Raw genomic sequence first — 24,791 nt, forward strand, 5'->3', positions numbered from 1 at the left:
TAAGATATCCATTCGCATTCGCATATCCATATTTTTGGTACAGAGAACTTGGCCACTCTTCCATCGACCATGTAATTCATACAGTGTCTCCAACGACCAGCACAGAATGTGGTGACCTGGCACGACCGTCGGATGCTCCATCTCCGGAATAGCCAGCGGATGGGGCCGTCCAAGCCGCCCGCGGGAGTATTAAACGTCAAAGGAGAGAGGAGCTTGGCGCATTTTACGGAAGACGCGAAATCTAGGTCTGTTTGATCCATTTTCGTGGTTTTTGGCTCCTCGCTCGCTCGCGGGCATCTTTGGCGCCGCGGCACCGAGATTTCGATCGAGCCAATCCCTCGCAGCGCTAGGTTTTAGCTGAATCGTCTCTTCCAGGATGCCGACGCTCAACATTAGCACCAATGTGCCGCTCGATGGCGTCTCGACATCGGATATTCTCAAGGACGCTAGCAGGACGGTCGCGCGCGTTCTTGGCAAGCCAGAGAGTGTGAGTTTTCAATCCCTTCGATTATTCTCAGGGAGATTTGGCTAGATTTCCATCACTTTTGGGGTTCTTCACTCGCATTTGATTTCGATTTTTATGTAACTTTGGCTCATTGGTTTTTTGTGCAGTATGTGATGATCATCATAAATGGTGCTGTGCCAATCTCTTTTGGAGGGAGTGAGGAGCCAGCAGCATACGGGGAGCTCGTTTCAATCGGCGCAATCTCCCCCGACTCGAACAAGAAGTTGAGCAAAGCCATAGCCGAGCTCCTCCAGTCCAAGCTCGCAGTGCCCCCGAATCGCTTCTACATCAAATTCTACGATGTCAAGGTTCTAAAAATCTCTCCTCCAACATTCCAACATTCCCAGAGAAAGATTTCAAGCTGAAGTCCTCCATTTTCTTGCAGGGAAGCAACTTTGGCTGGAATGGATCGACTTTTTAGGCAGAACTTTTTCTTGGTATGCATGCTTCTTTTCAGTTTCACTAGTCTTGGATCGTTTCATCGCCTACGCTTTGATCCTAGATATAAATCTTTGCTCGCTCGTATCGTTGGTAAGAAAATTGTTACAATGGCAGGCGGGGCGATCTTCGTTTTGATCGTTTTAATCTAAAGAAAGAGATTTGATATCTTTAGCTATGATCTTCTAGCCACACACATTGGATCGCCGGACGGATCTCCTCCGGCGCTTGTAAAGCCGTCGGGAGATTCTATCCGGCGTGGTAATAATGTTGTGGGTAACGCGCGTGAAAAGACCGGCGCCGTAAGTCGGGACAGGTGAAAGCGAACGTAAATCGCGCGTACCGCGCGTGTGGAGAGCGATGTTATAATACAAAAATGGGAACCGTAAACTACGAGACAAAGTAAGGCGGCGGCTACGTATAATTATACGATCCGTAGTGAAGCAGGGCTGCCAATACGCCGACGGGCGAGGCTGACGGGAGTGAAGTTTTATTTGAATGCGCGAATGGCGAAGCTAGGGTTTTTGTGTGTTTTGTCTGGGATGAAGAACAGTGGTGAGATCGCCAGATCTTGTCCCCGAGCGGCGAGCTCTGGCAATGTGGCTACTGGATGAGGAACGCGCTGATCAGATGCATCGGAGAACACGCCAGCGGCGTATAAAATCGCGTGGAAGACGAGTTCTTCAAAGCTCGCGCTCGCCCGTTTCATTCTTTTGATCACAGATTCTAGACGAAGAACACACAGGCGGTATCGGCATTGGCATTGGCAAGGCGCATCGCGGCAGATTTTCATCGTGCTGTGCTTCGATTCTTTTCCTGAGTTTCGCCCGAAATATCCAGGGCGCTGCTCCTTTCTCCCTTCTTTCTTCGCAGATCGATCGAAATTTCCACCGATCCGATGGCGCTAGGTACCGGATGGCTCCAAATTCATAGCGATCGGCTCCAGCAGCAGCCGAAACTCGAGAGCGATCACGTCCTGGAGCAGCATAATCTGATAGGGCGCCTGGATCATTTCGAGAACCAGGAGCCTCTCACTGCCGATCACAGCGGCGTTCATTCAAGGCTCGAATTCGATCCTTCCGCCGAGGTCTTGGCGGCCATTGCCGGTGCTAGCCAGCAGCTGCAAATGCCACAGGGTCATCAAATATCTTCCCAGTCGACGCCGGTGGTGAAGAGAAAGAGAGGGCCGGCTGGAACAAGCAGCAGGGAGAGGTCGTGCAAGATCCCCGCGCCCACCGCTGGCAAGCGAAGCTCGATCTATCGAGGTGTCACGAGGTACTATATCCTTTACACCGATCGATCTCCAAATATTTCGTTTCTTAATGTTTCTCTTCTTCCTCGTTTGCTGCAGGCACAGATGGACGGGTCGGTACGAAGCACATTTATGGGACAAAAGTACCTGGAATCATACTCAAAACAAGAAGGGCAAGCAAGGTAAGCTCGAGCTTTGTTTCAAACATGTATAACCAGCTTCTTCGGACTTGCCAATGGATGCGTGCAGTCTATCTAGGTACTTTCGCGTTGCTCCCTTATAGTTCGCTATCAAGTGGTGTTTGTCTAAAGTTCTTTGGTGCTTGAACTTTTCTTGTAGGAGCTTATGACGATGAAGAGGCTGCTGCTAGAGCTTACGATCTCGCTGCCCTCAAGTACTGGGGTCCGGGCACACTTATAAACTTCCCCGTAAAAAGCCTTTCAGTTTGACAAATTGCATACTAGCTGAAGAGCCTTTTGTAATTTGTGCAGGTAACAGACTACGCTAAAGACATTGACGAGATGCAGAGTGTCACAAGGGAGGAGTATCTTGCGTCGTTAAGAAGGTACGCTTGGGGTTGAGCATTGTCTTGACCGGACTATAAGTTTGTTTTTCTGTGCACAGGAAAAGCAGCGGGTTCTCTAGAGGTGTTTCAAAGTACCGAGGAGTGGCCAGGTGCTTGCGTTGTCCGGTCATTATTTAAATATCTAGATTGAGCTTTTCTCGTCTCTTTCGCTGCTTTCACAGGCACCACCACAATGGACGATGGGAAGCTCGTATCGGTCGCGTGTTCGGGAACAAGTACCTCTACCTTGGCACGTACAGTAAGTACAAATTGGATCCTGTTTATCTTGCTAATCAGCATTCATGCTTTCCATTTAGGTACTCAAGAGGAAGCTGCAGCAGCCTATGACATGGCTGCCATAGAATACAGAGGCCTTAATGCAGTAACCAATTTCGATTTAAGTCGATACATTCGCTGGCTGAGGCCGAAAGCTGGGGCCGTGGCACCAGACGGCGAGGAGTTTCAAGGCATGCCCCGAGCAGAAGAAGCATCAAACCAGCAACTGTGGCCACCAATTCAACCCGGCAACTATGCAGAACAGCAGCTTCCGCTACTAGGATCGCTGGGCCTCGCTTCTTACGATCACGACAATAACAATCATCGTAGCAACAGCAACCAAGCTCAAAAGAAGGACGCGTCGCCAACGGCCCTGGGGCTGCTGCTCCAGTCATCAATGTTTAGGCAAATGGTCGAAAAGACGTCTGGTGCGAGCGGGCAGGAACTGAGCATGGACGTTGGTGGTCACTATCTAGCTGCTTCTGAGGTGTACCAACCATCTAGTAGTGACGTCCCAGACGAGGAACCGGATGCCCGATACTCGTTCCAGCCGGAGACTTATACGTTTCTCCAGAGCGAAAGTCTCCATGGACAAGATGATGGCTCCAATAACCAGCAATCGGAGCAGCAACAGCAGGAAAACCAGGCCGAGCCAGCGGCTGAAGAAGTGACTACAACAGATGATCAGGGCCTCTCATTATGGAGCACTTATAACGGATCAAGCTGCAGTACCCTGCCATTGACAAGCGCGATTGGCTCCTGACACGAGACAAGCCTCATAACTTAAATCACTTCATCAATCAGGTACATCATTTACAGTTTGGATTGAGAGCAACTTGGTCAGATTCCGTTCTAAATTGAAGCCTCTGGTGCTTGCAGTTAACAGATCAATGTAGCCAGAGAGGAGGAAGAAGCATAGAATAGAAGTGACATTCACGAGAAGTCGGCATCAGCAGGAAAAGCGACGCCTTGGATGGGATCAAGTTGGCGTAAATTAGAGCTGGCTCCTGTCGTCCGCCTCCTGTGAAGTTCACACAAACACAGACAGAGAAAGTAGCTTGTTTTGTGAGCAACACAGTACCAGGGAGGTAACCAAAGGCACAGGTGCTTTTCTCCCTTTTGACTTACCGTTTCGAGTGCCGTGACAGATGAATAGATTGCTGGCCTGGCCGCGGACGAGTACTGCTTCAGCTTTGCAGAAAGAAGTGTCACCAGGTCCTTCATCATGGCCATCTGCAAATTATTGTACTGCTCCACGTCCTACATCGCGGCACACAACACAAGCACCCGAGTTAAAACTTAAAAAGAGGCGAGGTCCATGGCCGTGGAAGAAGAGACTGGGCGTGGGCTGAGCTTTCTTCCTAGACTCGACTACACAGGGAGGACAGAGTTTGATGTGTGTCACCTTCAGCCTTTGCTGCCGCTGCTCCAGCGTGAACTTCAACTCCTCCTGTCGCTGGAGCTCGTTACGGAGTCCGAGGCTGATTAGCGATCCCTGCTGCTCCTTGGAGACTGGACGTTAAAGGTTAAGACGCGAGGAGTTTAAGAGGAAAGAAAGCTGGCGCTTGCCTTCTTCCAAGGACGATTCCACGGCCTCGAGCTCTGCGCACTTGTCCTGGTACAGCTTGTTTTCCCGTGCAAACTCTCTCTGGACTGACTCCACTTCGTTTTGCAGCCTGCTTAGCTTCCTAAGAGACATCACCAGCACGCGACGAAACAAAAACTTAGAGGTCTTTACTCCACCGAGGAGGAAGAAGAAAAGGAAGAGACTTGGGATCCGACCTTTCATAGAGAGACGAGACTTCCAAGTGGTGGCGCTTCTTTTCCGCGTGGACGATCTCCAGGTCCTGCTTGGTCTTCCTCAGGCTCTGCAGGAGTTTGACCCTGGGGGCGACTTTCTCCTTGTTCTCCCGGAGCGACTCGTTGACCTCCGCCAGCAGCGAAGTCAACGTGCCGATGGCCTTGTCCAGCTCCTCGTCCCCGCCGCTCGACTCGAGCACGTCTTCCAGCATTCCTGTAACATTCCAGTTCGTGTAACATAGCTTTGGCTCTTGCCTTGTGAGTTTAGTTTGATTTACCAGGAACGACGGGGTGTGGCATGGAGGAGGCCTGGTGCTGGAGAATTTGCAGCGTTCTTCGCAAGGCTCCAAACTCGGTGGCCATGTCGTCAGTCTCCTTTTTCATCGTCCTGTACGTGATGCTCTTCGCTCGCAGTGATTCCACAAACTGTTTGAGTTCTTCTCCTCGTAGAACTGTGCCTTTGACCTGAAACAGATGAAACTAAGTTGGTAAAAAGAAAATCGAAATTGTAAACAAATAGAGAAAGATATTTGCCTCGTTGATAAAGTTGGTCTTTTGGGAGAAGTCGACTATGAGTTGCTCTTTTCTTGCTGTGAGAGCCGTGACCTTGTCAAACGCTACTTTGAGCCTCTCGGCGACCAAAGCACTCTGCTGCCACTGCACAGAGTCGCCGTCGGGGGAGAGCTCGTTTCTCTTCTCCAGGCAGCTTCGTTTCCTCAGAGACTTGAGCTCGTTGTTTGCTGATACAAGCTTTGCCTGTGTCGAAAGAACCTCCATTGCAACAAAAAAGGATGAAAAAAACGAAGAGTACCTGAATTCGCGAGATTTTGTCATCGCTGTAGTTAGGATCATTCAAAACTTTGTCAAGAGCGTCTTTGTGTCGCTGTTTGTCTGCCAGCTCCTGAATAAGAGTTTGGAAGAGACAAGGTAAATCAACAGGAAAATGGAAGATATAAATCCCCCCACCTTTGGAAGTTTTGTGTCGGCGAGATAGCGTAGCATTGATATTTCCTGAGCAATTCTTTCGCTCATGAGCGGAGGTGGTGTGTTCACTAGGGCCTGCATGTACTCGAGCTTCAGCAGTGCTTTCCCGTGCTTCCCTGAGCGGCATATCGTTCCAATCAATCGACCAATTTGGAAGGAACTAGGAGGATGATTTAAATTTCTACCTGACTCGGCAGCTAAAGCTCGCTTTTGTTCCTTTACATTGTTCGCCAAGTTCGTCTCATCCAGCTTTTCGACCCTGTGTTGCTCAACCAATGCAAGGATTTGATCGAGCTTTGCTACATGCTGGCCAAAACCAAACAAAGCACAATCTAGCAGCAGGAGAAAGAGGGAAAAGAAACCAGATGCGAACGACTTACTTGGAGCTTGGCTCGCAGTTTGGAGACTTTTGTAGACAGGTGTTCTTTCTCGGCTTCTAGTTTGTGGACGTTTTCTCGCAAAGAGACCACGTCTTTCTCCGTCTGCGCCTCCTGGAGGCTTTGCAGCCGGCAATAGTTGGCTTTGAAATGGTCCCTCAGAGCTCCGCACTGCGCTTGCAAGATGTTGCAGTCCTCGTCCAAGAGAAGCTCTCCAGGAATCTCCACTTCGTTTAGAAATTGTGACAAGTATACGTGCTTCTTAAACACCACAATCTAGAAAACAATAACCAAGCAGCCACCAGCAAAAAGAAGTCAGAGTATGAGAAAGGAAGAAACAAAACTCACTTTGCATTACTGTTTAGATGGAAAATGACCTGAGGAAGCAGCCATGAGAGCAAAGGATAAATCACGTCTCTGCTCCCGGAAGATAAACCTTGACGAAATGATATCCTGCATTAGTGGAGCGATTGAATCCAAGCGAAAAGAGTAGAAAACAATATTTTCTTCTTACGCATCCATGTTGGGGAAATAATAGGAGCGCAAGAGCTCCATCATGCAAGCAGTGGACGCCTCTAGCCCATTGCTCTCCAAGCATTTCTTCTGGAAGAAGAATGAATCGATAGGCATTTAGATGGATGCGTTACCTGGCTGGGACTGATGTAGCTCAAAACGCGGACAAGTAGCTGCCGCAGCTGCTGGGGACTCTTTTGGCTGCTCAAGAAAAGAAATAAAAAAAGAATAGTCTAGCAGTGATTCAGCGCAAATCCGCAAACCTAAATTCCAGAAGAGAGATCGTGTAGAAGAGCGGCGATGCATTGAGTTGAGAGACGATCGCTTGCACATCCGCCATAGCATTAGGGCAAACTAAGGAGAAGATAGAATATTCTATATGCTTACTTTTAAGAATCCTAATTTCATAAAATTGGCGCCAAACGCTGTTTAAAGTTCTTTAGGAAGAGCTTATTGCAGAGATTGCGGCAAAATACTGTCCCCCCAGAAGATTAGTCCGCTAGATTGCATGCTTGTGTAGGAAATTTCTGGATTTAATTAGAGAGAAACACTCCAGTACCTTGTTCTTTGTACCTCTCACAATTACACCACAAGCTTTCTCGACTTGTCGGCGAACCAGCTCACTGGTGAGATTCCCGCAAGCTTGGGAAAGCTGGCGGGAGCTCAACTTGTCACACAACCGGCTGTCTGGAGCATTCCATGGACTCTGGGAGAGATTACGTCCATGGCAGTGCTGGATCTCTCTTTCAACCAGTAACACTGCCATGAACGCGTCTTGGGGAACCTCCACTCTTCCCACCAATTTCATTCGTTTCTTGCCTTCGGCCTGCATCGAACAAATGAGTTGTGTATCAAGTGGCTTATCTACTTACTTGTTTCTTCAACAGCCTCTTCTTCCTCGTTATGTCTCCTCCTGCAGCATTGGAAGATTTTGAGAGCTGTACAAAGAGTTGAAAAGAGAGCACAGACCATAGCACTTGGCCAGCACGTCTTTGCACATGGCTGAGATTTGTTCACTGACAATGACTCTAGACCCAAGGCACGCATCTCAGGTTAGAGTTTTTGTAAAATATGGAAAACGAAAGATGGCACCTGAATTGGTATTTTGAAGAGCTGGAGGGGAATCAAACTTTCGAGTTTCTCTGTCAGAGCCCGTCCTATGGTGTACGCCTGTCGAAATGGAGAGATTAAGTTGCGATGTTGAGTAGAAACAGTGAACAAATACCTTATCTTTATGAACGATTGCCGATAGCGGCTCCACAGGCTCCCCATTGATTCTTATATCAAGTTTGACAATCGCTCATGCGATATCTGCATGATTAAACGTATGATTCAGTACCAGCCTGCTTTTGATCTACACGGTAATGGAGTACTTCATGCTCGCGCAGCCCTTGCTATGTGACTTGAATGACCATTCAAGCAGAAGAAAATGCTTGAAAGTACTGTACCTCAGCCAGAGGAAGATCATAAACAACACAAGCATTTTCAGTAATATAATTCATCTCTCTGAATTCTCCATGCCTTTCTTGCGAGCTCCATCAGAGTGCCAATGTACTCTTTCGGGATCAATCTGGCTTAACTTTTGCAAAAAGCTATAAAAGGCTCCATACTCTTAAAGCAGCATCATTTAGCTGCAATTTCCCCAGTGCTTCTCGTAACTCGGGAAACCTGTTGAAACAGGACGAGTTCAAGTATATCATTAGTGCAACAAGTAGACGTACTGATCTGCATCAATAGGAAAGTAGAGCTCTCATTTTTGACAGGTTGAAAATGGTTTTTCTCATTTGCATGACTACCTTTTTGTTTTTGCAGTTACTACAATCCCTACTGCAGCGTTATCACGTACTTTAGAGCCGTAGATGGGAGCTTGCGTCAAGGAGAATCAGTAAAATTTATGGCTAGTGAAAGGTGGGGCATCTTCGCTCAGTCGCTGATGCAAGGTTTGGAGATACCATTACAGGTTCTTCTAGAAAAGCTGAAAAGGCGCTTCCTGGATATCCGCAGGCAACTCCAATGGTTTTCTGTGGCCTCTTTCATTGATGCAGATCAGTAAGTTTACTTGTTGCACTAATGACATACCTGAACTCGTCCTGTTTCAACAGGTGTCCTGGGGAAATTGCAGCTAAATGATGCTGCGGATTTCCTGGCCTTCTGCACATGGAAATAGTACAGGTAGTAATTAGTAAACAATAAATTAAAAATCAACCTTTGGGAGAGGTTGTCAAACGCTGCTTTGAGCACTCTCGAGAAGTAGCCCGGGTCATTGATATATGGCTTTGCAAGAAGGCTTCCACAACGTGTCCTTGTTCAAAATCCGCAAAATCCGCAAAATCCGCTGGATGAGCACAAACTTTCCACGCAGCCCATTATAGCCACTAAATAAAGCCAGTTCTTCGCTTAGGGCAAAGAGCTCGGCATTGGTGCAGCTGGACCAGGGGCAGCGGCGGCGATTGGGTTTAAGCTCTTGAAAATGGATGACGCATTAGAGGCAATTAACAAGTGGGTAGATCAGGGCTATATTGTAGATGAGAAGAAGATCATGGCGCTGACAATGTATCTCACAGAAGGCCCTGGTAAGCTCCAGCCACAGGAGTACTGCACTGAGCAGCCAAAGCCAACCTTGATGGCATCTGCAGCTGAATGGTGGAAACAGAATCGAGCGGAGTGGAAGCAGCAGAAATTGGAGTTTGAGAAAGAGTTTCAGAGAAGGAAATTGGAGTTTGAGAAAGAGTTTCAGAGAAGGAAATTGGAGTTCGAGAAAGAGTTTCAGAGAAGGAAATTGGAGTTTGAGAAAGAGTTATTGGAGTTAAAGAAAGGGAAATTGGAGTTTGAGAAAGAGTTTCAGAGAAGGAAATTGGAGTTTGAGAAAGAGTTATTGGAGTTAAAGAAAGGGAAATTCGAGTTGGAGTTGGATAAGAAAAGAATGGAAAAAGAAGAAGAGGAGAGGAGGAGGATAGAAACAGTCATAAAAAATGCTCATACCATTTCCGACATGGAGAAGTTCTCTGACAGTGAAGCTGCTGACTTCAACAAGCTTGTGCTGGATAAGTGGAATCCTTTGCATCAACTCCTGCGTGGCAATACTGATTTGCATGCAATACGGTGGAGATCATTTCTGCCCAAGCAGCTCGGTATGTTTGTTTGTTTATTTTTTGTTTTGTTTAAAACTTTGTCTCCATAGTTGCATCAGAGTTCCATAGGAGCCAAACCACGTTTGGAGGTCGATATGTGCTCGACAAACTCAACCAAGAGGGAATCCAAAAAGGCTGGGACCAGATCAAAAGAGATGTTTGTGCAGACTATAAGGGAAGAGGCTTTGAACATTTACAAGTTTCATATCTGGAAGCTACGGAGCCTGATCAGCTTGGTACTGTTTTCTATTCTTCTTTCTTCTTTGCTACAAATCCTTGTCCTTGAATGCAGGGAAGAGCATGTATGCCTGTGATGAGACTTACGCAAAGGTCAGAGTCAAACACTACGCTGCCTATGGCGTTTGTTTTGCAGCGCTGTTGGAAAGTATCTTTCGGGTCCTTGACAAAGACAAAGGTCTGCCTACAATTTCGTTGAAGGTTCTGGCCCCAGTTCACACATCAAACGGGAAGCTAGAGGTTGAAGTCGAAAGGTCGAGTTTGAGGTGCAAGTTCCTAATAGAGATGAAGAATCTGAAGCGGCAGGGTGATGACATTCAGGAGGAGACCAGGGCGAAGAAAAACAGGGTGTTGTTGTCTGACCAGAAAAGCAACGAAAGTGAGGAGAACAAAACCATAAGCAAGAAAAAGCAACCTATTGTTCTCAGCGACAATAATCAGAGTGAGCCTCTGCAAAAGGCTCGAGGCCAAATTGGCGAAGTTCACGTGGAAAGGCAATTTCAACAGGTTCAGAGCGGGTTTGTCAACGGCGTGCATGTTACAATCGTCCGCCGAACTTACTCCACCAAATCCGAAGATCATTTCAACGCCAGCCGGGTACTGAAAATCTTGGAGAGTAGCGACATAAAGATAGGAGAGGCCAGGAGTTTAGATATGGATTCAAGGGGCGTCGATCAAGTCCTCAAAGAGCTAGTTATTGCTCTGATTAAAGCCGGGTTCCTGCCACAGAGTCTGCTTCAATGTGATGTTAGTGGTGCTGCAGGGTTGAGAGCAGAGAGAATGGAAGTAAGTGTTGATGAAGAACAGCTAGTTCAGCCGGTTAAGGCTGAGGTAGCTGAGGTAGAGCACCGGTATCTATTCCCCGTGACAATCCATGGATCGGGATTGAAAGCCTGGATTAAAGCAGCAACAGTAGGTGACCGGTACAAGCAGGTTCAGCGAGAGCTTTTAATTCGTCAGTATCTGTGTCCAGAGGACTCTGTGAAGGCGAGGGCAGTAGTCTGGAGGGGGGTTCCGGCGTTACTCTTGGAAGATGCGGGACAGAAAATCAACACAGACAGGATGACGCCTGAGGACGTTTTCAATATGACAAAGGCCATTTATATGGTACTTTCTCATGTGTATGGTGAGCATGGGATTTTGCACAATGATGTTGCACCCCGCAACATCTGCCAAGACGAAAAGGGATGTTACCGACTTATTGACTGGGGATTAGCAAGCCGGCTTCCTGATATTGATCATCCCACAAATATACCTGATTGGCTTTATTCAGGTACTTAACTTTTTTTCTCGAGTTCGGTAACTGATTGTTCTGTATGCAGGTTCTTGCTTTTTCTCTGGAAGTCAAACTCCAAGAATCCATTCTGATTTAGAAAGCTTGGTGTACGTGGCACTTGACTGTCTCCATGTACCGTTGCCATGGGTAAATGCAGCCAATGGTTCTGATGTTATTAAGATCCGCAAAAGATTCCGGAGCAACTTGAATTCCTCAGTGTTGAACGCTTTATATCGACCACTGCTCAAAGCATGGTTAGAATTGGAGATCTGAATACTGCATGATTATAATAAAAACGTGATGCTATTTCAAGTCAGTCTTTGTTACTCACACAAAAACATGTTTACGCTATGCAAAAGCTTCGGTTGTAGTTCTATTTACGGTTGCTACTTATTTATCTTATTTGTAAAAATAAAACATTTAAAGTGCTGGAACTTTCCAACTCTTTATATATTTATGGAATCAGTTTATCTTTTATATGTTAAGAACTACCAAATGCATGAGTTAGTTGATTCTGATTCAAAGTTCAATCTCGGACCGGGTTTGAGATTGAGTCCGAGACTAACTCTGAGACCGAGTTCGAGATAGAGTCCAGAATCGAGCCTGAGGCCAATTCGGAGACTGAGTTTGAGATTGAGTTCGAGACCTGAGATCGGGTCCGAGACCAAGTCTGAGATCAAGTCTGAAGTCGAGTCCGAGATCGGGTCCGAGATCAAGTCCGAGATCGAGTCCGAGACCAAGTCCGAAGTCAGGTCCGAGATTGAGTCCAAGATCGAGTCCGAGACTGAGTCCAAGTACTAATACAGGTCAAGGGTTGACAGCCCAAAGTGTGCGTCTCCTTCCAAAAGTATAGTAGAGATAGTGAGGTCTAGGAACCAATCTTGAAGGAACTCTCTAATGGTGCTTCCAAACTGACTTGAGGTTGAGACTGGGGCCGAGGAGCCTTGGGTGGGAGTGAGCATGGACTCGGGTGGTGCTGGAGGGGCCACCCAAGGAAGTGCTCAAGAGCAGCTCCCACTCCTGAAAGGGAAACCGACTGCAGTGCTCCTGGCTCATATGGAGTGGTGCCTCAGTTGAGTACCTCGTGGCTCATTGGTCCTCGCCCTTCCTAGGGGCTTGGGCCTTCCCTTCGGGATAGAAGTGGGGGGTAAAGGTACCCATACCGGGCCGTTAGGCCACAATGTTTCGCCCCGATGTCCCAAAGCAAATGTTGCACCCAAGACTTGGGATTTAGAGGGTCCTATGATCAAGTCTTGTGGTACCAAAGGATGATAGGAACCTGGAGGCTTGGTGTGCTTGGCTGCTTGTGCCTACGGGGAGTGTAGCCAAACCTTAAGTCCAGTCTAACTCGGGGAGGGGGATTGGGAGAGTTTTGGGAATCCATGGATGGATGGCTAACACTCCGTTGCTCATGCAGTGAGTAGTTGAAACCAAGTAGGACCAAGTAGGAGCTGGTACCATAGGCTAGAACCTTGGCGAGGGAACTTAGCTAAAGCCAAGGCAGTGTTGGTCAGATAGACGAGGTAAGTTGGCAAATTGGAAAGAAAAAATTTGTGGCTTACAATTTGGTATCGGAGCCTTCTCCTTAGTTTTAACGAAGGATAGAGGCGGATTGCTAGGAGATGGCAAAGGCAGGGCGTAAACGAACCAAGGCAGAGACGGAACCTCCGCCAAAGCTGGAGCCTTTGGTCGAACAAGAGGCTATGGATGAGGTATCCTTGCACAAGGAGGACTCCAATGAGGAAACTTCCAAACAGGAGTCTGGTGGCAAGGTTCGGTCGTCCAAGGCTCGATTGGATGTTCTAGAAGGACAGTTGACACAAACCAATGCCCTGCTGGAGACTCTTGTACGCAAGCTAAAGCGTGATGAGAAGCGGAAGAAAAAGTGAAAGACTATAAATGCTGGCAACGCAGAAGGTGCAGACCCTTCGATAGGGATTGAGGCAGAACCAAACAAGGTCAAACAGACCGAAGTGGAATCAGTCCCTCAAGTAGTTCCCAAGTACAAACTAAAACCCCCACCGATCTTCAAGGGAGTGAATAACTATAAGGTGGTGGAGGATTGGTTTTACGATATGGAGAACTACTTCCGAGCGTTGCGGTTACCAAGCTTGGAGAAGGTCCCATTTGCAAAACCATACTTGGCAGATAATGCCAAGTTTTGGTGGAGAACAACAGAGGCCAATGAAGGACCGGTGGCCACTTGGGAAATGATAAAAGCGAGAATCTGTGTAACATATGTTCCTCCGAATGCTACTCTGCACCTAAGGGATGAGCTGAGTGTGAGTGACAAATTTTTCCATTTTACTTTAGTCACTTAACCCCATTTCCGACATGGAGAAGTTCTCTGACAGTGAAGCTGTTGACTTCAACAAGCTTGTACTGGATAAGTGGAGTCCTTTGCATCAACTCCTGCGTGGCAATACTGATTTGCATGCAATACGGTGGAGATCGTTTCTGCCCAGGCCGCTTGGTATGTTTATTTGTTTATTGTTTGTTTTGTTTAAAACGTTGTCTCCACACTTGCATCAGAGTTCCATGGAGCCAAACCATGTTTGGGGGTAGATATGTGCTTGACACACTCAACCAAGAGGGAATCAAAGGCTGGGACCGGATCAGAAAAGATGTTTGTGCAGACTATAAGGGAAGAGGCTTTGAACATTTACAAGTTTCATATGTGGAAGGAACGGAGCCTGACCAGCTTGGCGTTCCTTTAGGTACTGTTTTCTAATCTTTCTTCTTTGCTACAAATCCTTGTCCTTGAATGCAGGGAAGAGCATGTATGCCTGTGATGAGGCTCAGGCAAATGTCAGAGTCAAACACTACGCTGCCTGTGGCCTTTGTTTTGCAGTGCTGTTGTAAAGTATTTTTCAGGTCCTTGACAAAGATAAAGCTCTGCCTACAATTTCGGTGAAGGTTCTGGTCCCAGTTCAGACATCAAACGGGAAGCGAATTCCGGACATACAGGTTGAAGTTGAAAGGTCGAGTTCGAGGTGCAGGTTTTTAATAGAGCTGAAGAGTCTGAACCAGAAGGGTGATGACATTCAGGAGGAGACCAGGGCGAAGAGAAGCAGGGTGCCGTCGTCTGATCAGAAAAGCGACGAAAGTGAGGAGAACAACAGCATGAGCAAGAAAAAGCAGCGTATTGTTCTCAGCGACGATAGTCGGGAGCTTCTACAAATGGCTCGAGGCCAAATTGGTGAAATTCACATGGCAAGGCAGTCTCAACACAGGGTTCAGAGCGGGTTTATACCCAACGGCGTGCATGTTATAATCGTCCGGACTGACTCCACCAAATCCGAAGATCATTTCAAAGCCAGCCGGGTACTGAAAATCGTGGAGGGTAGCGACATAAAGATAGGAGAGGCCAGGAGTTTAGATATGGATTCAAGGGGGGTCGATCAAGTCCTGAAAGAGGTAGTTATTGCTCTGATCAAAGCCGGGTTCCTGCCACAGAGTCTCCTTCAAGGTGATGCCAGTGGTGCTGCCGGGTTGAGAACAGAGAGAATGGAAGTAAGTGTTAATGAAGAGCAGCTAGTTCAACCGGTTAAGGCTGAGGCAGCTGAGAAAGAGCACCCGTATCTATTCCCCGTGACAATCCATGGATCGGGATTGAAAGCCTGGATTAAAGCGGCAACAGTAGGTGACCGGTACAAGCAGGTTCAGCGAGAGCTTTTAATTCGTCAGTATCTGTGTCCAGAGGACTCTGTGAAGGCGAGGGCAGTAGTCTGGAGGGGGGTTCCTGCGTTACTCTTGGAAGATGCGGGACAGAAAATCAACACAGACACAATGACGCCTGAAGACGTTTTCCATATGACAAAGGCCATTTATATGGTACTTTCTCATGTTTATGGTGAGCATGGGATTTCGCACAACGATGTTGCACCCTGCAACATCTGCCAGGACGAAAAGGGACGTTACCGACTTATTGACTGGGGATTAGCCAGCCGGCTGCCTGATATTGATCATCCCACCAATGTACCTGATTGGCTTTATTCAGGTACTTGCTTTTTTTCTAGAAGTCAAACTCCAGGAATCCATTCCGATTTAGAAAGCCTGGTGTATGTGGCACTTGACTGTCTTCATGTACCATTGCCATGGGTAAATGCAGCCAGTGGTTCCGATGTTATTAAAATCCGCAGAAGATTTCGAAGCAGCTTGAACTCCCCAGTGTTGAAGATCTTGTATGTACCACTGCTCAAAGCATGGTTAGAGCTGGAGATCTGAATACCCTATGATTATAACAAAAACGTCTTAATTTGAATACTCACCCTTCCACAAAGATGTGTTTCAACCCTGAACTCATGGTTGCAGCTCTTCTGATGGCTGGTAAATAGTAGTAGTCCAAACTTTCATCTCAGTTCTTGAATATCAAAATGCTTGTTTAAATATTATAAGAACTAATTAAAGCCTAACTAAAATGATTATCATCTAATATTTAACATGTAGTGTGTAATTCTAGTTTACTTCTTTAAACATGTACTTTGCTTATTAGTGAGGAGGCACATAGTGCAGGGCAAGGTGATAGGGGGTTGGAAAGTTAGAAAGCCAGGCAAGATCATCTAGGTGTTAAAGACACTTTTTATGGTGAACCTATAAAGGAGCATGTTGATCTCCATGGTGCGAAAGTTGTTTTGATGTCATGAATTAAATGTGTCCAAGGATATTAGGAAGACCAAAATTACACTTGTAGATTAGCAAAACAATGTCCAAAGCAATCCACTAAAGGTAATTGTTGAAACTTGAAAACAAATGCAAAAGTACAAGTACAGCCATGAGCTGAGAGTAGATTTATTCTCTAGCAACTTCAAGGCCTTTTAGAACTCTAGACTCAATTGAAAATCTTAGAATAAATAAGTTAACTATCACTATATTCTATATTACTTTGCAGTAATCACTTTGTTTCTATATTGTAGTAGAGTATTTTATATGATAGAGCATTCCTAAATATGCTAGTTTTTTAAGCTCATAATTCATTTCAAATACCAACCATCCATCCTTATGAGCATAAAATTCTGAAGGACTCCAAGATACTTCAAGATATAAGGCAAATGATCAGCCTAAAAGATCAACTATGAATAGATGCAATTCTTTAGTTCTCCTTTAAACTTCAATTGAAAAATTATGTATAATATACTTGATATTTGGATAGAGCTCAGTGCTTTGTTGGGATCATCACCCATTATGTCTATTGATAACATGTTGATTCTCACCATCACTTTGACCTTTTGAAAAGAAATATACAATATTAGTGAACAAAACTGAATAAAAAACAAACAATGGATACAAAGGTATTAAAAGTAATAGCACCTCAAGTATGAACCATACTATGGATTTGGAAGTAGCTTGTTTGCTATTATCCAATGGTGAAAATAATAACAATTTTCACTAGATTTCTAACAATGATAATCTTGAGGAAGAGCCAAATAACACTCTTTTGCTACACTTGCTTTGCATGATGTATAGCTATATACCTCTGGCACAACTTATTGATTGCAACAACATCTCATCATTGTTCCTGGAGTTGTAAAAGCTAATCATAGTAGTGTTGTAGTTGGTATTAATTTGTTAAAATATAAAGTGGAAAATTTAAAATTAGTGACATTGATATAACCTTTAAGAGAGGTCAACTATGAGTTGCTCTTTTCTTGCCATGAGACCTTGAGCTTGTCAAATGTTGCTTTGAGCTTTTTAGTGACCAAAGCACTTTATTACCATTACACAAAATATGGCATGTTATTTATAAAATGGTGTTGCATGAAAAATACCATACTGTGCAATATTGCATTTGCCAAGTGGCAACATTTGATTGGTCTATCATAACCATATTTCTATTATAAACATCCAATGGGCATCCAATGTGATCAGATTTCCATACATGTCTATTATGCACATCCCAGTACATGTCTACTCATCCTTTGATTAGTGTCTGGTGAGGCCTACTTGTTGTTGTGTAGGGCACTATGGTGGAGTCTAGATCCATGGGTATTGGTACTAAAAAATCTAGGGCAATAACAAGGTAATTTATATTTAAAATAGTTAGATGGTTTTATTTTCTTTTGATGACAGGATTTGTAAGGAGGTTTTGACATATAGCATACATAATGAAGCTTAAGAAACATGAGTAAATTTCTATTGTCAATTTCAAACTTCTTTATTATAGATAACGACATTTTTTTGCTTGAGATTTTCGTTAGGTCTCATAGAAGAGCAAGATGGTATAAGTGGACAGTCTATCCCATATGATTTAGACTCTTCTTGAACATTTGAGAGTGATAACAAAGAGCAATACACAGAGGTATATAATTTCATGTTTAGAGTAAATTATTAAATATATGATTATAAGAATTCTAACATTCCTTGGTTTCTAGATGTTTTAGCAATCCAATTGCTTTTTATTTGTGGATGCATTTGTGAGACCAAGACAATGGATTACTTAGCATCATATTTACAGATTTCAAATCTAACATTGTATAAATATATGAGGTTCATTGATGTAAATTGAAGAGTAAGATACCATCATTAGAGGTGTTTCATCATATCCTCACTAACATTGCCATGAGTCACAGTGATACAGATTGTAAATGGCCACTCAAGTTGTCAATATTATTTTAGTCAATGTCAAATTTGCAAAGCTTTAGCTATACAAGACCTTATAAGGCTCACTTTAAACTTATTTCTGTCATGCTTTACTCTAGCAGCATAATGTAAACTAGTATCATATGGATTTTATGTCCATGCTATGATTTGTGGTGCTACACATAACATCATCTTTTACGAGTTATCAACTACAAAGCAGTAATATGTAATTTTTAACATTTATGCACATGTTGTTTATAAATTTTGCTATCCAAAATAGATTAGAAGCAATCACACACTAAAGGCCAACGATGTGGAGAGTAGAATATAGACCTCCCAAGCTTCACCTTTTATCAGTGGCACTTCAACACAAAACCAAATACAAAATATCTACTCAAATCTTTTTAAATTTTAAATTTCTTATATATATATATACACACACACACATTTTATTTTTTTCACAGCATAATCAGAGCATTAAGAAATAAAGATATTGAACTCTTGCTTAGATCATTTCTATGCAGTGTTGAAGGTGTTACTTTGCCACAAGTATTTAGTTTTATCTTTTTTGTGATGTTCCCTATGTTAAGAATTTCTTTGTTTTGAACAACACATAACAACAATCCAGAATCAAGCATTTTCACTCTATTATACTAGGCGAAATCTAGATGAATAATACCTTTTACTCTTGAATTTATTAATATTATGTGCACTAGCAAATATAAAAAGACATCCCACTCATAGACTACATTGCAACAACACTATGTATGGCAACTCTAGTCATTAGAAGAGCTCTTGAAAAGTTGCAAATGACCATTCTCCATCTAGCTTAGTTATGAATTCTTTAAAATTTATTTGTTCTTTAAGGTGTATTTTAATTTTAAGTAGTGGAATTCAAATGTTATCACCAACTATGTATTAATATTATTGATTCACAAATAAAATATAATAAAGCATAATTATATTCCTAGATTGGGAGATTGGCAAGCATGAAGTATAGATTTGAGCAATGTGTTTAGAATCATATAGCAAATCATAGAAGGTAACAATCTTATCTGAAAAATATACATCCTATAAACTAGTATGAGAGTTAAGTGGCCTTCACCACTTTTAACATACCTGAAAAGTATAGTGTTCCATGAAACATAGTCCCAAATACACGTATGAATGTTGTCCAAGCCCATGTATGTGTCCACAAAGCTTCTACATTTGGAATACATGTCAACTACACAGTTTGCGATATAAACATCTTATATAAACCTCCTTCAAGTGGCCTTGTAAATAATATGATTTACAAGAGGTATAACTATCTTCGAAACATAAACCTCTTTCAGGCAGCTTTATAAATAATATGATTTACAAGAGGTATAACTATCTTCCAATCTCGATAAATTTCTGTCCTTCTTCTATACATAGCATATAGTGGGAAATTTTGGCCCATTCTTCCAAATAAAAATAATAATTAAGTATCTAAGCATTTTGAAATCTCAAATAGTTATATTAACTTCCCCATGAAACAATGGAATTCCATAAAATTTCTTGCACTGCTCTAGAATGAGCGTCCAATGTTATTGATAGTTGAAATATATGAAGTTAATCACTTTATTTGAGCTCCTCAGCCCTTGCTAAATTGTAATAGTGCTCAAAAGCTTTAATCAATTGAAATTAGAAAAGGCACTAGGAATCAGGGAAAAAATTCAAGGCTTATAGTTAGAAATATTTTGAAACAATAAATGGGTCTAATTAAATGGTTATGGATGGATAAGGGGCCATTTACATGGCCATGATCCCCACATAATGGCCATTAGATTCTAGGGAATATCCTTCAAAAATCTAATTCAATTTCATGCGTAATCAATTTCACATAAGGAATATACCGTTTCATATCCAATTTTATACGTAGATTATTCTACTAAATGCCCCATGGCTTGTTTTTAGTACAGTCTTTTTTCATGCCAACACCAGTTTACGAATAACATAGTCTCCGTTGGGGGAGAGCTCGTTTCCGTTTTCTCAGAGATTTGAGCTCGTTGTTTGCTGATACAAGCTTTGCCTGTGTTGAAAGCACCTCCATTGCAACAAAGAAAAGGAACTCGCAAGATTTTGTCATCGTTGTAGTTGGGATCATTCAAAACTTTGTCGAGGGCGTCTGGTGTCGCTGTTTTTCTGCCAACTCCTGAAAAGAGCTTGCAAGAGACAGGGTAAATCAACAGGAATAGCGTAGCACTGATATTTCCTGAGCAATTCTTTCGCTCATGAGGGGAGGTGGTGTTCACTAGGACCTGCATGTACTCGAGCTTGAGCAGTGCTTTCCCGTGCTTCCCTGCGCGGCATATTGTTCCAATCAATAGACCATTTTGAAAGGAACTTAGATCTCTACCTGACTCGGTAGCTAAAGCTCGCTTTGGTTCCTATACATCGTTTGCCAAGTTCATGGAGAAAGAGGACAAAGAAACCAGATGTGAACGACTTACTTGGAGCTTGGCTCGCAATTTGGAGACCTTTGTTGACATGTGTTCTTTCTCGGCTTCTAGTTTGTGGACGTTTTCTCGCAAAGAGACCACGTCTTTGTCCGTCTGCGCTTCCTGGAGGCTTTGCAGCCGGCAATAGTTGGCCTTGAAATGGTCCCTCAGAGCTCCGCATTGCACTTGCAAGATGTTGCAGCCCTCGTCCAAGAGAAGCTCTCCAGGAATCTCCACTTCACTTAGAAAGTGTGACAAGTATACGTGCTTCTTAAACACCACAATCTAGAAAACAATAGCCAAGCAGCCATCAGTAAAGTATGAGAAAGGAAGAAAACAAAACTCACTTTGCACTACTGTTTAGATGAAAAATGACCTGAGGAAGCAGCCATGAGAGCAAAGGATAAATCACGTCTCTGCTCCCGGAAGATAGACCTTGACGAAATGATATCCTGCATTAGGGGAGCTATTGAATCCAAGCGAAAAGAGTAGAAAAAAATATTTCCTTCTTATGCATCCATGTTGGGGAAATAATATGAGCGCAAGAGCTCCATCATGCAAGCAGTGGACGCCTCTAGCCCATTGCTCTCCAACCATTTCTACTGGAAGAAGAATGAATCAATAGGCATTTAGATGGATGAGTTACCTGGCTGGGACTGATGTAGCTCAAAACGCGGACAAGTAGCTGCCGCAGCTGCTGGGCTCTTTTGGCTGCTCAAGAAAAGAAACAAAAAAAGAATAATCTAGCAGTGATTCGAGATGAGTATTTGCAAGAGCCCTAATTCCATAAAACTGGCGCCAAACGCTGTTTAAAGTTCTTTAGAAAGAGCTTATTGCAGAGATTGCGGCAAAATACTGTCTCCCCAGAAGATTAGTCCGCTAGATTGCACGCTTGTGTAGGCCATTTCTGGCTTTAATTCGAGAGAAACACTCGAGTACCTTGTTCTTTGTACCTCTTACAATTAAACCACATCTTTCTCAAGCCTTAACACTGCCATGAACGCGTCTTGGGGAACCTCCACTCTTCCCACCGATTTCATTCGTTTCTTGCCTTCGGCCTGCATCGAACAAGTGAGTTGTGTATCAAGTGGCTTATCTGCTTACTTGTTTCTTCAACAGCTTCTTCTTCCTCGTTATGTCTCCTCCTGCAGCATTGGAAGATTTTGAGAGCTGTACAAAGAGCTGAAAAGAGAGCACAGACCGTAGCACTTGGCCAGCACGTCTTTGCGCATGGCTGAGATTTGTTCACTGGCAATGACTCTAGACCCAAGGCACGCCTGTAGAGAGATCTCAGGTTGGTGTTTTTGTAGAATACGGAAAATGAAAGAGGTGACACCTGAATTGGTATTTTGAAGAGCTGGCGGGGAATCAAACTTTTGAGTTTCTCCGTCAGAGCCCGTCCTATGGTGTACGCCTGTCGAAGCGGAGAGATTAAGTTGCTATGCTGAGTAGAAACAGTGAACAAATACCTTATCTTTGTGAACGATTGCCGATAGCGGCTCCACAGGCTCCCCATTGATTCTTATGTCAAGTTTGACAAGATCACTCACGCGATATCTGCATGATTAAACGTATGATTCAGTACCAGCCTACGAAGAGCTTTTGATCTACCCGGTAATGGAGTACTCCATGCTCGCATAGCCCTTGCTACGTGACTTCAATTGATCAAAGAAATCTCCAACCATCTACCAAAAGGTTAAACGGCATTCAAGCAGAAGCAAATGCTTGAGAGTACTGTACCTCAGCCAGAGGAAGATCATAAACAACACAGGCACGGTTTTCAGTGATATAATTCATCTCTCTGAATTCTCCACGCCTTTCTTGTGCGAGCTCCATCAGAGTGCCAATGTACTCTTTCGGTGTTATCAGATCAATCTGGATCTTAAAAGTGTAAACTTTTGCAAAAGCCATATACAATTGTGCCCACCTTCACATAAGGCTCCGAAATACATTTGCGATTTTCAGGGAGTTCCGAAGGATTCGAGCATTCAACCTAGCAATCAAGATATCATCACGGTTTTACCAAGAAAAACGGTACTTACAGTTTCTCCGTCAAGCCGTTCAATTTTGTACACAACACTTGGTGCGGTTGTAATCAAATTTAAATTGTACTCCCTTTCAAGTCTTTCCTGTAAGCGTTTCATGCCAGCTTAAGAAAAGAATGAAAATGCGCCAATTATTACCTGTACTATTTCCATGTGCAAAAGGCCAAGAAATCCACATCGAAATCCAAATCCCATTGCACTCGAACTTTCCGGTTCAAACTGCAGAATTCTAGATACAATGGCATCAGTGTTTAATAGGTGGCGACTTAGCATCGAGGCCATACTCTTAAAGCAGCATCATTTAGCTGCAATTTCCCCAGTGCTTCTCTTAACTCGGGAAACCTGTTGAAACAGGACGAGTTCAGGTATTTCATTAGTGCAACAAGTAGACTTACTGATCTGCATCAATAGGAAAGAGTCCACAGAAAACCATTGGAGTTGCCTGCTGATATCCAGGAAGCGCCTTTTCAGCTTTTCTGGAAGAACTTGTAATGGTATCTCCAACCCTTGCATCAGCGACTGAGCGAATTGACGCCGCAAGATACCCCACCTTTACAAAGAAACATCGTCAAGACAAAATGTGTTTTGAAGTTGCGTACCTCTCCTGCGTACAGCTGCTGCACGGGCATTTGTGAAGGCGACAATACTCCGATTTCATCAACCTGGTATTCCTGCATGCCAAATACACGTTCCGAGCAGCTGCATATGAGAAAAATACCCACCTTTCCACTAGCCATAAATTTTACTGATTCTCCTCGACGCAAGCTCCCATCTACGACTCTAAAGTACACGATGACGCCGCGGTAGGGATCGTAGTAACTGCAAAAAAATGTAGTGTTACACAGCGTGCGAAGGAGAAAAACCATTTTCAACCTGTCAAAAATGAGAGCTCTAAGAGGGTCAGCGGTTGTATCCTTCGGCGGGGGAATTTTTTTCACGACCGCTTCTAAAATTTCATAAATACCTATCCCTTCCTGAGTAAGGCCAAAAACATGCTCGAAGAAACTTACAAGAACGGAAAAAGGTTACCTTTGCCGAGCACAAAATTGCGTCTGTACAATCTAAGCCTACTATCTGAAAATCCAAATTTAGCCACAAATCAAGCTATGAACCTGACCTCTTCGATCTCCTGGCGAACGCGGTCGGGATCAGCTCCAGGAAGATCTATCTTGTTTAAAACCTGCAATACAGCGAATTGGTTTGCTGCATTGAACACAAGAGCGCAACTGCTATACTCACAGGTATTATCTCCAAATTGTTTTCGAGGGCTAGATACACATTTGCGAGAGTCTGAGCTTCCACCCCCTGCAAGAAGTGTTCGCATAAAGCGCTAGAAGAAACATAGAATCAAAGCAAACACTTACTTGAGAGGCATCCACAACTAAAAGTGCTCCTTCGCAAGCAGCTAGTGACCTCGAGACCTTCACAAATGGAAGAGTCACACGAAAACAACAAAACCAAAAGATCAATACCTCGTAAGAAAAATCGACGTGACCGGGAGTGTCTATGAGATTGAGGCAGTATGGCAAAGAGTCCTCGCTAATATATCGCATTCTTGCTGTCTGTAAGTCTCCTTCCAGATTAAAGACACGAAACTAGAGATTCTATGAAGAAACTGACCTGGAGCTTGATAGTAATCCCTCGTTCTCTCTCGAGATCCATATTATCCAAGAACTGTTCCTTCATGTCTCGAACCTCCACGGTTCCAGTCAGCTGCAAGAGCTTGTCCGCCAGGGTCGATTTGCCATGGTCGATGTGCGCGATTATGGAGAAATTTCGGATTTGCGGCACTGGAACCTGCGTGGCCAACACCAGAGAATCGATCCAAGAGCCGCATTCTTCCCAAATATCTCACCTTGTCGAGACGATCGCGCCCAGTCCGGATTGCCGGAGAGCTGCTCGGACTGCTCGTCACGGCTGCCGCAATCACGCTGAATCTCTCACGCAGTGGCGCCGCATTGGCGCTGCTGGCGCCGCTCCATGGAGACAAGAAGGCGCTGTGCAGTGGCGCCACTACCGCCATAGCCACACAACGCAAAAACCTCAGATATTACGACGTGGCGGATGACTCAGCACAACGTGCTTACGTGTCCTTGCTCCAATAGGCGCATGTCTCTAGGGCCACTTTGCCCTAATTTCTGGGATGGCGAGAGCACTGCATTGCCAGGTTTGTGAGACAGAATCTAGGAATCGCAGCGTTTCTGGAGGGCGCTGCTATGGCGCCTTCGACAAATCGAGCAAACCGAGCTTACGCGTGTTGGATGGATTGTCCAGAACGGGCAGTCGCGGTGCCCAGCGATGGCCTGACAGTGTGGAAAGATGGATAAGGAGTGTTGTAGGCAATGTGAGCA

General features: G+C 44.3%; 8 protein-coding genes across 12 annotated transcripts; 4 read left to right on the forward strand and 4 right to left on the reverse strand.

The window, feature by feature from the left end:
* The first annotated feature begins 142 nt into the window (after window positions 1-142).
* Window positions 143-1,119, forward strand: LOC9653291 (macrophage migration inhibitory factor homolog). Of its 2 annotated transcripts, XM_002978031.2 has the most exons (5): window positions 143-245; window positions 376-487; window positions 613-813; window positions 891-942; window positions 1,008-1,119. In XM_002978031.2, exons 1-4 carry the CDS (start codon window positions 160-162, stop codon window positions 924-926), a joined length of 435 nt encoding a protein of 144 aa, XP_002978077.2. In that variant the 5' UTR covers window positions 143-159; the 3' UTR covers window positions 927-942; window positions 1,008-1,119. The 2 variants fall into 2 exon arrangements, with proteins under 2 accessions (XP_002978077.2, XP_024538805.1); XM_024683037.1 differs by having other exon boundaries at window positions 891-1,117.
* A 722-nt stretch (window positions 1,120-1,841) lies between these two features.
* Window positions 1,842-4,001, forward strand: LOC9658191 (AP2-like ethylene-responsive transcription factor AIL1). Of its 2 annotated transcripts, XM_024683027.1 has the most exons (9): window positions 1,842-2,218; window positions 2,295-2,377; window positions 2,445-2,453; window positions 2,535-2,623; window positions 2,687-2,760; window positions 2,820-2,870; window positions 2,943-3,019; window positions 3,078-3,840; window positions 3,916-4,001. In XM_024683027.1, the coding sequence occupies exons 1-8, from the start codon at window positions 1,842-1,844 to the stop codon at window positions 3,797-3,799; spliced, it is 1,482 nt and encodes a 493-aa protein (XP_024538795.1). In that variant the 3' UTR covers window positions 3,800-3,840; window positions 3,916-4,001. The 2 variants fall into 2 exon arrangements, with proteins under 2 accessions (XP_024538795.1, XP_024538794.1); XM_024683026.1 differs by having other exon boundaries at window positions 3,078-3,921.
* On the reverse strand, window positions 3,852-5,310 carry LOC112349164 (golgin subfamily A member 8B-like). 2 transcript variants are annotated; one of them, XM_024683036.1, is made up of 5 exons: window positions 4,819-5,305; window positions 4,606-4,724; window positions 4,442-4,548; window positions 4,165-4,296; window positions 3,924-4,057 (listed from the first exon to the last, which is right to left on the reverse strand). In XM_024683036.1, exons 1-5 carry the CDS (start codon window positions 5,046-5,048, stop codon window positions 4,031-4,033), a joined length of 615 nt encoding a protein of 204 aa, XP_024538804.1. In that variant the 5' UTR covers window positions 5,049-5,305; the 3' UTR covers window positions 3,924-4,030. The 2 variants fall into 2 exon arrangements, with proteins under 2 accessions (XP_024538803.1, XP_024538804.1); XM_024683035.1 differs by having other exon boundaries at window positions 3,852-4,296; window positions 4,819-5,310.
* Window positions 5,301-7,757, reverse strand: LOC9658192. Its single transcript, XM_024682948.1, has 9 exons — window positions 7,680-7,757; window positions 7,270-7,536; window positions 6,845-6,911; window positions 6,634-6,650; window positions 6,201-6,473; window positions 6,006-6,126; window positions 5,803-5,936; window positions 5,648-5,737; window positions 5,301-5,592 (listed from the first exon to the last, which is right to left on the reverse strand). Exons 1-9 carry the CDS (start codon window positions 7,755-7,757, stop codon window positions 5,317-5,319), a joined length of 1,323 nt encoding a protein of 440 aa, XP_024538716.1. The 3' UTR covers window positions 5,301-5,316.
* Window positions 7,758-9,127: 1,370 nt separating this feature from the next.
* On the forward strand, window positions 9,128-11,670 carry LOC9658193 (calponin homology domain-containing protein DDB_G0272472). Its single transcript, XM_024683250.1, has 3 exons — window positions 9,128-9,841; window positions 9,892-10,077; window positions 10,134-11,670. Exons 1-3 carry the CDS (start codon window positions 9,181-9,183, stop codon window positions 11,357-11,359), a joined length of 2,073 nt encoding a protein of 690 aa, XP_024539018.1. The 5' UTR covers window positions 9,128-9,180; the 3' UTR covers window positions 11,360-11,670.
* Window positions 11,671-14,534: 2,864 nt separating this feature from the next.
* LOC9658194 lies at window positions 14,535-15,581 on the forward strand. The gene is made up of 2 exons (XM_024682949.1): window positions 14,535-15,354; window positions 15,466-15,581. Exons 1-2 carry the CDS (start codon window positions 14,535-14,537, stop codon window positions 15,579-15,581), a joined length of 936 nt encoding a protein of 311 aa, XP_024538717.1.
* A 4,260-nt stretch (window positions 15,582-19,841) lies between these two features.
* Window positions 19,842-21,091, reverse strand: LOC112349198. 2 transcript variants are annotated; one of them, XM_024683161.1, is made up of 4 exons: window positions 20,743-21,091; window positions 20,408-20,680; window positions 20,314-20,335; window positions 19,842-20,256 (listed from the first exon to the last, which is right to left on the reverse strand). In XM_024683161.1, the coding sequence occupies exons 2-4, from the start codon at window positions 20,444-20,446 to the stop codon at window positions 19,868-19,870; spliced, it is 450 nt and encodes a 149-aa protein (XP_024538929.1). In that variant the 5' UTR covers window positions 20,447-20,680; window positions 20,743-21,091; the 3' UTR covers window positions 19,842-19,867. The 2 variants fall into 2 exon arrangements, with proteins under 2 accessions (XP_024538929.1, XP_024538928.1); XM_024683160.1 differs by having other exon boundaries at window positions 20,314-20,344.
* A 164-nt stretch (window positions 21,092-21,255) lies between these two features.
* LOC9658195 (translation factor GUF1 homolog, chloroplastic) lies at window positions 21,256-24,479 on the reverse strand. Its single transcript, XM_002978230.2, has 22 exons — window positions 24,296-24,479; window positions 24,061-24,237; window positions 23,913-24,002; window positions 23,805-23,861; window positions 23,680-23,745; window positions 23,558-23,620; window positions 23,470-23,514; window positions 23,314-23,414; window positions 23,163-23,259; window positions 23,040-23,111; window positions 22,836-22,990; window positions 22,725-22,782; window positions 22,579-22,659; window positions 22,438-22,524; window positions 22,323-22,388; window positions 22,136-22,270; window positions 22,007-22,080; window positions 21,865-21,952; window positions 21,732-21,809; window positions 21,597-21,672; window positions 21,500-21,540; window positions 21,256-21,453 (listed from the first exon to the last, which is right to left on the reverse strand). Exons 1-22 carry the CDS (start codon window positions 24,461-24,463, stop codon window positions 21,358-21,360), a joined length of 1,971 nt encoding a protein of 656 aa, XP_002978276.1. The 5' UTR covers window positions 24,464-24,479; the 3' UTR covers window positions 21,256-21,357.
* Between the last annotated feature and the right edge of the window lie 312 nt (window positions 24,480-24,791).

This window comes from Selaginella moellendorffii, unplaced genomic scaffold, assembly GCF_000143415.4.
Source record: "Selaginella moellendorffii unplaced genomic scaffold, v1.0 SELMOscaffold_36, whole genome shotgun sequence".
Lineage (NCBI taxonomy): Eukaryota > Viridiplantae > Streptophyta > Lycopodiopsida > Selaginellales > Selaginellaceae > Selaginella > Selaginella moellendorffii.